The sequence below is a fragment of the Leiobunum rupestre genome, chromosome 5 (genome assembly GCF_980474605.1).
Source record: "Leiobunum rupestre chromosome 5, qqLeiRupe1.1.hap1, whole genome shotgun sequence".
Classification (NCBI taxonomy): domain Eukaryota; kingdom Metazoa; phylum Arthropoda; class Arachnida; order Opiliones; family Sclerosomatidae; genus Leiobunum; species Leiobunum rupestre.
Window position 1 is genome coordinate 29,975,856 of NC_143388.1, and position 14,652 is coordinate 29,990,507.

General features: G+C 35.6%; 1 protein-coding gene across 3 annotated transcripts; it reads right to left on the minus strand.

Annotated features, from left to right (window-relative positions):
- Positions 1-269: 269 nt before the first annotated feature.
- On the minus strand, positions 270-14,650 carry LOC149944091 (dnaJ homolog subfamily A member 1-like). Of its 3 annotated transcripts, none has more exons than XM_090175004.1 (9): positions 14,409-14,650; positions 14,010-14,289; positions 13,845-13,934; positions 13,537-13,779; positions 13,268-13,464; positions 13,101-13,205; positions 12,731-12,784; positions 836-892; positions 270-762 (listed from the first exon to the last, which is right to left on the minus strand). In XM_090175004.1, the coding sequence occupies exons 1-9, from the start codon at positions 14,532-14,534 to the stop codon at positions 640-642; spliced, it is 1,275 nt and encodes a 424-aa protein (XP_090031130.1). In that variant the 5' UTR covers positions 14,535-14,650; the 3' UTR covers positions 270-639. The 3 variants fall into 3 exon arrangements, with proteins under 3 accessions (XP_090031130.1, XP_090031129.1, XP_090031131.1); XM_090175003.1 differs by having other exon boundaries at positions 12,731-12,787; XM_090175005.1 differs by lacking the exons at positions 12,731-12,784; positions 13,101-13,205.
- Positions 14,651-14,652: the final 2 nt, after the last annotated feature.

Here is a 14,652-nt window from a genome sequence, read left to right on the forward strand (position 1 = left end):
AAATTTCTGGTGATGAAAAAGTATCATTTCAGTGTATTAATTTTCTTTAAAAAAAAATTAAAAACAATGTTATTTAAAAATATAGTTTTAATTAATTTGATGTAAACTCATCACTTTCTCCAAAAAATGATATTTCTCAACCAATTAAAGAACCAGTAAAATTACATTTTTTAATATTATTACGCCAAGGAATCGGAATAACAGAATTTTCTTTATTGAAATTCAATTGTTGGCAAATTTACATTAGAATAAGACAAAGAAATATAATTATTTTTAACTACACTGCCTACTTATTGGTTGAAATTTTAAAATTCAGTCAATATTTGAAATAATTAAATTCACACTTTGACCGAATTAAAGGTTTATTTGTATAATTACAATATTTATTTTTACACAAAAGAAAAAGGTTCTTAGAATAATTTTATATGTAATGAGAATTAAAGCTGCAAATGATATAAGAAACTCCACTTCTACTTCATTTCTAAAGTTAGGTTTCTCTTGGAAATACATTTAGGTTGAATAGTAAAGTTAATTACCATAGCAATATATCTACTAAAATATTTATTTTAAATTATTCCATAGTTTCTTTCTAAAAATATTGAATGAACCAATGAAAATTATCCAGCAGTTAAAATATTATTAAATAGAACATAAACTCTTAGATTTCTTTTTCCTATCTTTGTGTTTTGTACGCTCTTGATGTCTACTGCTTATGGGTCTTTTGATAGAGTATTCTTTATTCCTCCTATCCAATTTGATTTTCTGTTACAAAGTATAAATTTTCTATTAGCCCAGCGCCTCATAGAGATACTGTCTTTTTCAAAATATAGTTTACGTTGGGTTTGAAACATAAGCATGTGGTTCCTTTATTTCGGGTATCAGATTTGTCTTTCTGTTACAATAAAAATGTTACATTATTTTCAATATTTCCAAAATACCAGAAACATATTTAGGATCAAAATACGTTTATAATAGCATGTCCCTTACAAAAATTTCACACAACCAATTGACAATATTTTGTCAACTATAGAGAAACTTCGACTTTTTGGGGCAACTAATAGGCAACCAAACACAACTTTATTTGTTGAGACTTTCTAGTACTTATAAAGAAAATTAATGGTTTAAAGGTTGCTATAATGTTTGTCAAAAATCACCTCAACTGTTGTCTCCTAAAGATTGCCTTAAAGTTGCTGTTAAAACATTGCAGGCTGAATATTCAGCAAAAAATATAGTAAATGATAAAAAGGTATAGGATATGCAAAAGGACTACTCAGGGTGACACAAGACGAGTTTCAAAAATTGCCACAGAATTATCAAAACGTTGCCAAAGACTATTAATATAAGAAATCAGTGGCTTCGCGCGCAATAGATGGCGTTTGAATTTCGTCAGTTTCCCGCGCGAATTGAAGACATAGAGAAAGCTACAACGCGTCATCCACTACCTGATTTTCTGGGTGAATTTTCCAAACACCGGTGGGGCTCTTTCACTTATATCATGGAGAACGATGCCATTTTGGACGATTTGAAAAGGAAATACGAAAGTAATTATCATAAATTACATAATTTACTTATTTTTCTCGAATCAAACATGTAATTTTCGCATGTGATTAGTTTTAGAAAGCAATAATGAACGGTTAGAGATGGAAAACAAACTTCTCCGAGAAGCTTTATTTGGAACCACAGAGGCAAAGTAAGTAATATCAGATATTTATATTACCAATAATGTATTTATTTATTTATACTCAGGGAGAATGAACATGTCGAGACTATCGACGGACACGTTGAGCCCCTAACCCCGTCACGCTAAGGGGGGGGGGGGAGGAGGCGTTCTTATTTTTTGCGTCCTCGCAGCGGCAGCGTTAATCGCGTCGAAAAACGTAATTTATAAGAACCAATGAGATTGCAGTATTATTTGATTTTATTAAAGTGGAGGAGCATACCGGGGGGCCCAACGGGTGGAATTGGAGAAACGCTAAAAATAATCTCGACATATTCATTCTCCCTGAGTATAAATAAATACATTCTTGATATTACATCTCATACGAGAAAAGTACTTAACTTTAGTTGGCACGAGGTAGTTTGAGGAGTTGTTTACAGGGCCGCGCCTGGGCAATATAGGCATTTGCTAGAGATGAGTCGGGCCGACTATTTTTAAAGATCGACCCGACCCGATTAAAAATTACAAATTTTAAACCCGACCCGACCCGCAAATTTGTTTTATTTTGCCACCTGAATTAAAGGCTTCAAAAGTCGCTTGATGACTTAGGCCTAAGGTGGTGCCTTGGGTATTAGCCTAGCTGATTATTATTATTATTATTATTAAACCCGGCCCGCAAAAGTTTTTTTTTATTTTGAATATTTAAAAGTTTTAGAATACTATTGTGGCTGTGCCGTCTTGTTCCTAATAATTTTTAATTAAACAGTAGCCAAAAAAATCTCGATTTCGAAGAAGATAACGCTCAAAAAGAAGCAGAGACCAAGAAAAGGAAGGCCGAAGTTGAGAAAAAGCGAAAAATTAAAAAAAAAATGTTAAAAAACAAGCTGTTTGCTAGATAAATGATACAAAATGTAAATAAATTTTTGGAATCAAATTAATATTTCATGGTTTATTCGCAACATTAGGTTGCATAGGGTGTAGTTGGAAAAGAGTAATATGTAGGCACGTGCCCACTTGTGCCTATTGCTGGCGGCGCCACCGGTAGCCAGCCATAAATAGAAGTCGACAATGATTTTGAATAATATATCGTACGAGCAGTGGCGTAAATAGGGCCCCCGCACCCCCGCAGCGCGGGGGGCCCCGGAGTTCCAACGGCCTCTTTTTAGTTCGTTTTATAACCTTGCTTTTATTCATAAGAGGGCCCCAAAAAACGTTTCGCGAGGGGGCCCCGAGGTCCTTAGTTACGCCAATGCGTAAGAGATCGTACATAAGAGAAAGATGTACGACGGTAAGAGTTGTTATAAGTAGCGCTTTCTTAACGCCGTAAGTACATAAAACGAAGTAATAATTTTGAAAAAAATTATCGTATGAGATCGTGCGTAGGAGAACGTTGTACGGCGGTAAGAGTTATAAGTGGCACTTTCTTAACGCCAAAAGTACATAAAATGAAGTAAATGACACAGCTGGTGTGAGACTATTATTCGGGACTGCCAGGCCCACTTGTTATTATTCATTGTCAATTTTATTGGCCGGTGTACAAATGTATCGAACTTGATTAACATTAAAAGAAAAACAAGGTGAAATAATATCGTTAAAATCCAAGGCTATAAATTCTCTCTCTTCTTTAAATAGATGTATGTGAGCTACGGTTAAATTATTTATTTTTAAATTTGAAACATTTAGTTTCCTTACTATGGCTGCATATTTTCCTATGCAGTTGCAATTTTCAATTCCACAGTAGCAAGGCTTATGTTTCAAAAACCAGTGAATATCTCCAAAACAAATAATTCCATCCCGCTTGTAGGTTATACAGGAAGATTGACGTTTTCCTTGCCGCGAGTAAGATTTTGAAACGTACAACAATTGTTTTACCTTTAATCTATGAAAAAACCATATATTGTTGCCTAATTCGCCATGCAGTTGCAATAATGGCAATCTTAAAACTAACGGGACGTTTTCAAATTTTTTTATTTTTCCCACCACTAAATGACCGTCACTAGTGGTTTCGGAAACTTTAAAACGTTTTCCGACCGTGGACAACTTGGAGCAAAAATCAAACGCTTTAGATGTATCATCTAATTTGTAAATTAGTTTCGGTAAGTTCAAGATGGTTGAGGTGGTGTTAATGATCTGCAGTTGGGGATATTGGGTACCATGTACCATTTTCAGTAGTGATCCATTCAAATTTTCGAACGGGAAACAAGAAGTTGCCCATAACGGGCCAAGTTGGTTAACGCATTTTGCAGCATGGACATGCGCGTGAAGGTTGGCAGTCATGTGTCTCTTTCCATATAAATTTTCAAATCGCGACACATATTCCCAAAGCATTTCTTCCGCCGTTTTAACGTCTGCTGTGGTTATGAATTCTTTGTTTAACAAATATATACCCGATACCAAAAGGACATGGTGGCGCATAAATTGAGCATCTAAAAGGCCGGTTAAAATTGGGATTGAGTAATACAATAGCCAATATTTGTATTCTGAAGCTTTCCAATATTTTAAGTCTTTCAAAGGTCGCGGTATTCTTTGGACAAAGTATGGAACACTAAGATTTGAAATTCTTTGATTAACAAGGTCAACTGATTTTGACAACGAAAAATTGTAATTGCTGAATTGGCTGTCGAACCATAATGAACACAGTTTTCGGGCTAGTCCTAGATAAGTCGCATGCATCACGTCAAAAGATGTAGAATTTATAACATCTTTTACCAAGGATGTTAAAATAGTTGGCCCTTTAATGCCAAATAAGCAATTCCCGGTGTTGAGAGCTGCTTGGCCCAGTTCAATTAATTCTGCGTTCGTCCTTAAAGGACCGTCACCATTTCTTTCTTGGAATGGGTACACTCGCGGTCCTTGACCATTAGGCCCACGGTAAATTTCACCTTTTTGTTTACATATTGGGCATCCAAATTCTCCGTTGAATTGCTTCATATTTAAGCAAAGGCACTTCGCAGGCATGTCACACGTACCGCAAAGAAGGGTCGCTTTCATTAAAACTGTCTCTTGACTGCCATAAAACTTGAAATTAAAGCCATCTGACAAGTCACTCAAACTGTCGTATAAAGTTCGTTTAAAAAATTGGTTCATGGCTGGCTTTGCCTTTCCAAACCACAATCCGGCCAAAAGTACATTTTCCTTTTTAACTCGTTCAACATAGGGCAGCTCATTAATTAGTAAATATAGGGGCCAAATGCTCGACGATGAACTTTCGAATAAAGGTACACCGTCAGTGTTCCACATCAGAGAGATTGAATTTGGGTTTTTACTGTCCATATATTCATTTTTGTAAATATTTCCATCGTAAATATCCGATAAAACCTCTACAGTTTCAACTCGATTAAATCGGCTTAAAAGCAAATCTTTAAAACCTTTCCTTGAAAATAAACTTTTCAGTTGTTCTTTTATGTCCAACGAAATAAAATAGTTTGAGTCTTTCTCGGTAAACTCCTTACCACAGTTGGTACAACTTCGTTCGTTTTCGTCCATTGAACCGAAACAAGCTGCGCAGTACCTGTGGTATGTCCGTTTAATGTTATTTCTAAATATTTTTCTAAACAAATATAGTGACTTTGGCAAAACATTTCCGTATGGTAAATGAAGGTTTATCAACTGCAGAAGTGCATTTATAGCTTCACTAGTTAAACAATAGCGTAATGAAAAACATAAAATAGCTAACGCGCTTTCAAGGATTTTGATGGGAGCATTTAAATACAACGGTTTATCAGGGTCATCAGGAAAAACATTCTCATCATCATTGGGATCGCCATTCTCGTCATCATTGGGATCGCCATTCTCGTCATCATTGGGATCGCCATTCTCGTCATCATTGGGATCGCCATTCTCGTCATCATTGGGATCGCCATTCTCGTCATCATTGGGATCGCCATTCTCGTCATCATTGGGATCGCCATTCTCGTCATCATTGGGATCGCCATTCTCGTCATCATTGGGATCGCCATTCTCGTCATCATTGGCATCGGCAATATAATTTTCACCATGATCATCATCACTATAAGCGTTGGACTGATGGTCGTCATCAGATTCTGGAAATTTGTTAGTAAAATTTTAAAACAAATGTAAAATAACATTTAAGGATTTTTTTATTATCCCATCATAAGTAACATAATAACTATAAGTAAGACACTTCCTATTTCCTCAACGATAAATATTTTGATAATAGTCTGTCTCGGCAATGACCTTTTGAATCATTATATCCTAAGGACTGAAAACCAGTGGCGGCTAGGCGGCGCTTAAAGGGATACTGAAATCGGAAAATACAGTACCTTCAAGCTATTCAGCTTCCAAAACTACATCTTTTTCCAATTTACAGTCATTAGAAAAGATGTAAACTCAAATTTAAAAAAAAGCAGACGCCGCCAAACGCGAAATCGCCGAGTGTTTTTGAGAATCCTGCAAAAGGCCCCACGCCCAATGATAGGCGACCTTTTTGAAATTTAATTTAAAATTCAAATTAAAGTCGCCTCTCATCGGCGATTTCGCGTTTGGCGGCGTCTGCTTTTTTGGGCATAGTTTTTTTTTTTAAATTTGAGTTTACATCTTTTCTAATGACTGTAAATTGGAAAAAGCTGTAGTTTTGGAAGCTGAGTAGCTTGAAGGTACTGTATTTTCCGATTTCAGTATCCCTTTAAAAGAGTTTTTCCAAAAAAAGTTCGTCAAAGACTAAACTTTCGAGGTTTGCCCCTTTTTTCCGGAAAATTTTCCGTATTTTTCCGAAAAATATTAAAAACGTTTTCATTCCATGATTTGTCTAGTATATTGTTTGCAAATTTAAATAAAGTGGCATTTTCACCTCATTTTTTCTAATCTAAAAGCAAAACTAAACCTATAGACTAGTTTAAACTGGTTGAAATGTAACACTATTAATGTTTTGTAGTATGTTTACTGATATTAGTCATTTTAAATCGATAAAAAGTTTAAAACATTAAAAACCCTTGAAAAGTAATTTATGTTTAAATTTTTTATTTTTCCGATTTGCTGGAAATTTTTCCGCATTTTATTTTTCCGGAAAATTAACAACCCTAGTTTACAATGTATTCTGATCCCACTCGCGGAAAGTGGTCAGTCCTTAAGATGCAATGATGCATATGGCCATTGCCGAGACAGACTATCATTAAAAAATGTATCGTTGAAGAAGTAAATGAACCGCAGTTATCAGAAATCTATGCCCAAAAAAAAGCAGACGACGCCAAACGCGAAATTGCCTTGTGTTTTTGAGAATCCCACTATAAGTCTCGACTTTAATTTGTTTTTTAAAATTGAATTTCAAAAAAGTCGCCCCTCATTGGGCTTCGAAACTTAAAGCGGGATTCTCAAAAACACACGGCGATTTCGCGTTTGGCGGCGTCTGCTTTTTTTGGGCATAGATCTCATTTTTTAAAAATTTGAGTTTACATTTTTTAATGACTGTAAATTGGAAAAAGATGTAGTTTTGGAAGCTGAATAGCTTGAAGGTTTTGTATTTTCCTATTTCACTATCCCTTTAAGCTTCGTCTCCACCAATTTTTTTTTTACGCGCGACAAAAACTAACATTTTGGCGCGCGCCAGTGGAAACAGTTATAGCGTCTCTCGTACGAGAGAGAATATCATCACGCCAGAAAAGAGACGTGGAAAGCCGTAGCAAATTTCCCGGGCCGGTAGAGTTTTCGGGGCCCAGCTTTAAATCGTTTTTTAAACTCTTATCGCGAAACAAAGATATTTCCAGAAATAAATATATCTTGGGACCTAAAAATATAATTTTCCTGGGGCCCGGGCATGCTCTTTATTGCTATTCGATAACTTGGGTATAGTAGACCATGTAAATTATGGTTGTTTGAAATCGCGAAAAAGTAGAAAGGTCCATCACACAAGGGTGAAAAATATAAAAAAAAAACCCTAACAAAAATTAACACAGTTAAAAACAACGCGCAACTCGCACCGATAGGTCTTCGAGATCAAAATAAAGACGCGAAACTCGGACCGCATAGGTTGTTAGAGATGTAGACTCTGAAAGACTATCGGTGCGAGTTTCGCGTCTTTATTTTGATCTCGAAGACCTATGCGTTCCGAGTTTCACGTCTTTATTTTGATCTTGAAGACCTATCGGTCCAAGTTGCGCGTTGTTTTTAACTGTTTTAATTTTTGTTAGGGTTTTTTATATTTTTCACCCTTGTGTGATGGACCTTTCTACTTTTTCGCGATTTCAAACAGTCTTTGAACGCACTTTACCAATGTAAATTATGGAACGACTTTATCATAAAAATACATACCATAATCCTGATTCCTATCGCCTTGGCTTTGATTTGAAGTTTCACTTCTTTCTTCACTAATAACTTCGCTACTTGATTCTTCAAATCCTCTATCAGTATCACTGTCAGTGATTTCATTGCCACTGGAATTCGACATTGCGTTGAGGTTTCGACAATCCGATACATTTCCATCACTACTTAAACCTTCACTGGAATCAGACAATTCTGATCCTGAATGTTTTCGTTTCCGATTAAATGACATCTTGATTTTGCGTGGTTAACTTAAAACCCTTTTCAAATTTCCCGGCTACTTTTAATCGGGGAGAGAATATATAGCCTATCAAGTTTTTTTTATAATTTTGTCTTAAACATCTTGTTTTTACCCCCGCTCTCGTAAAAACGTTGTCACGCGCCTGCGCTCTATACGTTACTACGCTTAGGCTAGGCGTGCACCAACTCTCCGTATTGTATCCGTCCTGCCTTCTACAAGCCATTGCCTCCGTAAGAAGGAAGGCAGGATGTAGACGTTACGGAAACCAGAGGCCGCCTAGCGTGGATGTCAGACGCGAAAGCTGCGCAAGTTCACCCACGGCCAACTTTGATTTCTCGCGCATCTCTCGCGCTACAGCGGCCATCTCATTCGTTGACGTTCCTGTGTTAACCTATGAGCAAAAGATGTGTATGACGTCAGCGCCCATAGCGGATTATTATTTTTAGTATAGTTTTTACATTGGGGACAATATAACCACCGAGCGTGGCGCTGAACTCCTACACATTATAGTACAGTTTATATGGGGAAAATCCTTGCTCGCGGAATTTCGACGAATGTGTTGGCCGTAGTAGCGCGAAAAGCGCGTGATCAAAGTTGGCCGTGGTTCACCAAAAGGTCGGACCTATCAGAGCGAGGTACGCGGCCGTTCGACAATTCTCATTTCCCGCCGTCTTTTTAACATCGTGCTTTTGAAATGTCGGACGAGTTAGTTAGAGATTTACTAACATCTCACTGCGAGGACAAAATAAAAGAAACAAAGAAACTGTCAAACATGAAAAAATCCAAAAAAATGGCTTTAGTTTATTGGATAAAAGAAAACAAAGTCAGTATAGTAAATGAAAAACAATTTGTAAATTGTGAAGACATGGTTGAAAAACGGAAAGCGCTAGTTAAATGGAAGAATAAAAGTTTTGAAACCGAGGTTATTCATGTTCACAAAGGTAAGATTTTGGCTAGTCCCCATTTCTCTAATATCTTTCTTCAAAAAAAGGCTTTTAGTTCGAATGGTACATTTTTATTGAAATAATATACCTTTTTCAAATGCGCGAAACAAGAGTTAGCACTTAGATACAATAAGCCTTGGTTTTCACTAGCGCGCGCGAAACGACGCGTTTTTCCACTTTGGCCCATACAAACGCGCGTTAAGAAAAAATACTTCGACGCTTTCTAGTGTAAACTACGTTTAAAGGGAAGTTTTGTTTAAATTATTTGCGAAACTTTGAAAACGCTTTCCTCCCCATTCTCATGGGTTGTTTTCCTTTACATAATTAATCCTAAAATGTTGCATTCTATAGATAAAACATTTTTGGAAAGGAAACAGAAAACTATTATTGAAAATTTGAGTAAAGAAACAAAAAAAGTTGTGGAAGGGGTAGACACAGAAGTAAAACCAACTGAAGAATTAAGACCACAAAAAAGTGAAGGAAAAAGTGTTAAAGCAAAGAAGAAACAACTAAAAAATGATTTGATTAAATCAAAAAGGATATATGAGTTAGAGCTATCAGGGTTAAAATCTCTAACTACAAAAGCAACAAATATAACCCATCCCTCCTCCTCAGTTATGATTCCCTGTAAGGAACCGCCGCCCATACCAAACTATCGTGAACCGCTGCCCGTAATGAACAATCCAGATCCGCTGCCCATAGTGAACAATCCAGATCCGTCGCACAAAACGAACTATCCGGATCCGTCGCCCAGAATGAACTATCCGGATCCGTCGCCCAGAATGAACTATCCGGATCCGTCGCCCAGAATGAACTATCCGGATCCGTCGCCCAGAATGAACTATCCGGATCCGTCGCCCAAAACGAACTATCCGGATCCATTGCCCAGAACGAACTATCCGGATCCGTCGCCCAGAACGAACTTTCCGGATCCGTCGCCCAGAATGAACTTTCCGGATCCGTCGCCCAGAACGAACTATCCGGATCCGTCGCCCAGAACGAACTTTCCGGATCCGTCGCCCAGAATGAACTTTCCGGATCCGTCGCCCAGAATGAACTTTCCGGATCCGTCGCCCAGAATGAACTTTCCGGATCCGTCGCCCAGAATGAACTTTCCGGATCCGTCGCCCAGAATGAACTTTCCGGATCCGTCGCCCAGAACGAACTATCCGGATCCGTCGCCGAGAATGAACTTTCCGGATCCGCCGCCGAGAACGAACTATCCGGATCCGTCGCCCAGAACGAACTATCCGGATCCGTCGCACATAATGAACTATCCGGATACGTCGCCCATAATTAACTATCCGGATACGTCGCCCAAAGTTAACCATCCGGAATCAACATTAAGAGTGAACTATCAGGAACTCTCCCCTAGGATTCCCTATCAAGAAGCGTCGCAAACAATGACGTATCCGGAAGCTACAACAGGGGTTTTTCATCTTGACGCTACAAGTATACCATCTCAGAGGTCACTATCAGGAGTTATAAGAGAGGGAATAGAAGCTGGTGATTTGGATAGTTACGGTATGTTTTATTCAATAGGTGTTATTCCTATTCTTCCCTATAAGCAGTTGTTAAAGATATAAGCTTTCACAAGTGCTGCTTGAAGAAAGTAGGAATAACACAAATTAATAAATTAGTTCTGTTTAAATTTAAACCAACGGAAATATCTCTTAGATTTCCTGGATGGTTCCAACAATTTGCCAAGTACTTCCAACAACAACATTGGTACTTTTAATAGCATATAAAATTACGTTTAAAATAAATAAAAAATTATATTTAATTTTAAAGAGCAACTTAAGAAAGTAATTTTCCAACAAAGTCAAGAGATTGAAAAACTAAAAAACCAGGAAAAGGCATGCCACAGATGTTCCTTTTTGGCAGAGAAAGGCTCGTAGATTGACTCTTTGTAAATTACTATTAACAAGAAACTATAGATAAACCGCAAACAATGGGCCTCTCTTCTTTGAAAGGGAAAGTACAAATAGATTCTAGCTGCCTTAAATAGTGTATCATTAGTTTCTTGTTATTAACAAATGAAAGACGCTCGTAATTATTTTTTTTTTTGGTATAGTTCCTCAAGAAGAAATGAAAAAAATTATATGTTTTCTGCAAACACTTGTCACATTAGCGCCAGTAAGAACATTTTCAGTAAGTAATTAGAATTGAGGCAGATATGTTATTCCTATTTTGTCCAAAAATATGTAACCACAATCCTTATTTCCATGTACCATATAATGGTGCAAAGTTTAATTTCTACAATTAATTTTTATAGGGACCAATAGAAGTACCAATGCAAACCGAAAGCAAGCTTGTAAGTCTGATTGTTTTTGAAATGATATTTTGTCATTTAGTCATTTACATTATCAATACAGGTAGAATTAGTTGAGGGGTGTGGTTACTATGTTAAACCCCAAGATCTGGCCAAAATTAAACTGCAAGCCTCAAAAAGTGCATCAGCCGCAATTGGTGCGATTTTAAGATCGAAGTACACCACCGGGGAATTGGCGAAACTTAGTGCTAAAGGAAAAGGGGCAAAAAAAGGGATAGAGCCGGTTGTTTGGGATGCAATCACTGGTGTGTATGGTTTTTATGATGGTTTTAAAATATTAAACTAATTATTTTTAAAGAAAAATTTGCGAATTCCTTAAATTGATCTTATCTTTTGTAAACATTTTAATATATTATTAATATAAATTTGATATGAGATATATTGCATTTTAAAACTATAATTTTCCAGAACATGTTTATTTAGGTTTTTTTTTCTGAAGGACTTATTAGTGTAGACTAATTATATCGCTCAGTCCTGTTGGCTGGTCATGTCCAAACCCAGTTTTAATTTAATTACATGTAAAATGTAATGGAAAATATATATCTACTCCTGAAATTTAATATTTTAAGATCCTTATTTAAATAAGGGATTAATTTATTTTAAAGATCAAAATTAAGTTTGCTGTTACTATACATTTATATCTTTTAGCATTCATTGGAAAGTATTTCAAGACTTCTAAATTTAAGGAGAACTATTTAGTGAAAAAGATTAACAACAAAGTGACTGTGGCCGTGAGGCAAATGAGGAAGATAAAAGCCAAGGAAAAGTGTGGTGGTGAAATGAACCCATTGCAAGGAGAAAAAACTAGTGACAGTGACATGTCCGAATATTCTAGTCTCTTGTAAAGTTTGTTTAATTTTAATTAAAGTTAATTTTGGTTGTATATCATTTTTTAATTATTTTACTACAATTACTACTAATTAGTGGTTCAATACGCACAATGGTTGAGCAACGTTTTGACAATATACGCACAACGGTTGGGCAACTTTTTGACATTCATAAGCAATTTCCCATTGATTTTAACGCTATTTTCAAGCTACTTTTGGAAACAATTTTTACACAACTTAAAATCAGGCAACCGTTGGGCCTCAGTTGCGCAACCGTTGGGTCTCGGTTGCGCAACCGTTGCGCAACTGTGGAGCAATATTTCGGTAACTTTTTAACAACCTTTGAAGGCAATTTTTGGAAGATTTAATGCAACAACTTTTTAACGATTATTAGGCTAACGTTTTTCGGTAAGGGGTGTCAATTAAATATTGATGTCCTAAAATATAATTTACTTGAAATTTGATGATTTTAGGGTATTCTTTAGTCCTATTATTTAATTTGTTTTCCTGCTATACAAATTTTCTATTAACATATCATAATTTCATACCAAAAGTTTACAAATTTTTTCCATAAGTATGTTTTTGAAAAATATTTTACTTAGAACTATTCACAGTGACATTATCAGAGATAGAAAATTGGTCTCTAGTAAAGTGCTGTCATGCGCTACATTAAATATTAGAGCAAGTGGATACCAAATGACAACGAAGTGCGTGTTGTGAAAAGCATTCAGTAAAATATTTCCATGCAAGAGGTGTCATACTTATGGAAATTATAGATACTTTGAACTTGTTAAATATTGATATTTAAAAATATAATTGCTACTTGGAATTTAATGTTTTCATCAGTAAGCAATTTGTTCTTCTTGAATTGATCATCTAAGTAACTGTTGTCTAATATTGCATTTGTGAGGCTTTCTAACTTAACAAGCTGTAAAAATGTCTTTAATTTATATTTTTAATCTCATATATAAATTGGAAAAAAAGTCTTACTTTATTTTTTCTTTGCATTTTAATTCCATAAATTTCTCTGAGCTTCCTTAACGAGTCGTCCCCTAAAGAAGCAGTGGGAAACTGCACTTTAAACTTAACAATTAAGTTACCCTTCTGTACTGTATTTAGCTGATTAGGCATTCCTAAATTTTGAATTAAAAATTTTCGACTGTATTGAGGTATCGGGTTTGCGTGATCTTTATTGTAAGAGAAAAATCATTCAGGTTGGACTAAAGACATAAAAGTTAAATACAAATGTAAAATGATACCTGTTAGAGCGGGTACGTGTGCTATATAATAGTTTTTTTCCCAAAATGGTTTTATCTCAATAGTGAATTTTCCAAAACAATTTCCCAAAGCAATTTTTTTATGTAGAACTAAATCATTCCCTTCTAATTTCCATTCTAAATTGTTATCTTCCATCACAACTTTAAATACAATGTTCCCTGGCAATAAATTTGGTAATTCCTCTCCCTCTCCAATGAATACAATCTCTTGGCCTTTCAAAGTACCTATGAAGTAAAGTACACTATAACAATATACTGCCAAAAATTAAAATTAAATTAGATATTAAAACCTTTCCCAAAATTGACTTTGAACGTTTTTTTCAGCATAATTACTTTTTCCCCTTTACATTTTGAGCAGTGTTTGGATCTTTCGCTAATTCCTTAAATCACAAGACCAGTACATAAACAATTTAAATTTTTAAGTACCAATTTAATAGATATTTTTAAATTTTTACCATAGCACATTGAACATGCTCTTCTTATGGGAAGTTTTATGTCTTTTTGTGTGCCTTTATACATTTCTTCCAATGTTAAAGGAACATGGTGGATAATTTTAGAAGCTTGTTGCATGTTGCTAGTATTATTTAAATCATGGAACATTTCTTCAATGTCCTCCCAACTGAAAAATTCTTCTTGGGGGTTTGTTTGGGATATTCCATCACACTGTCCAGAGTCGTACTGTTTTCTTGTATCTTCATTTGAAAGAAGCTGATATGCCCATAAAATGTCTTTGAACTGAAATTTTAAGAATTTTACTTGAATATTTTAATTTCTTTTTATTAAAATGGTAATTAAAACTTAGTATAGTGGCATTATAAGTCAAGGATTGTTTAACTTGGTTTGGTGCTACTTACTTTTTCAGTTCCATTCGGATTTTTGTCAGGATGCCATAATTTTGATAGTTTATAGAAGGCCTTTTTTATTTGTTGATTGGTGCTGTCTCTCGATACATCGAGTATTTTGTAAGGGTCAAGAGTCATGTTGCCTTGTCACGACAAAATTTTATTTCATAAAAATTAACTTACTGAATTTTAGTCTAGCCAACCATGATAGCAAATTTGGTTACCTAGGTAAAGGACAACTACCTGCGTTTCTTAG

What these genes read in the sequence shown, in the direction of transcription:
- LOC149944091 (XM_090175003.1), bottom strand. Translation starts at nt 14,534, where the DNA reads ATGACTCTTGACCCTTACAAAATACTCGATGTATCGAGAGACAGCACC. An exon ending in AAATGCAAAGAAAAAATAAA is followed by an intron (nt 13,206 to 13,267) that starts GTAAGACTTTTT and finishes ACATTTTTACAG; the next exon opens with CTTGTTAAGTTAGAAAGCCT. An exon ending in ATGAAAACATTAAATTCCAA is followed by an intron (nt 12,788 to 13,100) that starts GTAGCAATTATA and finishes AAATTTGTATAG; the next exon opens with CAGGAAAACAAATTAAATAA.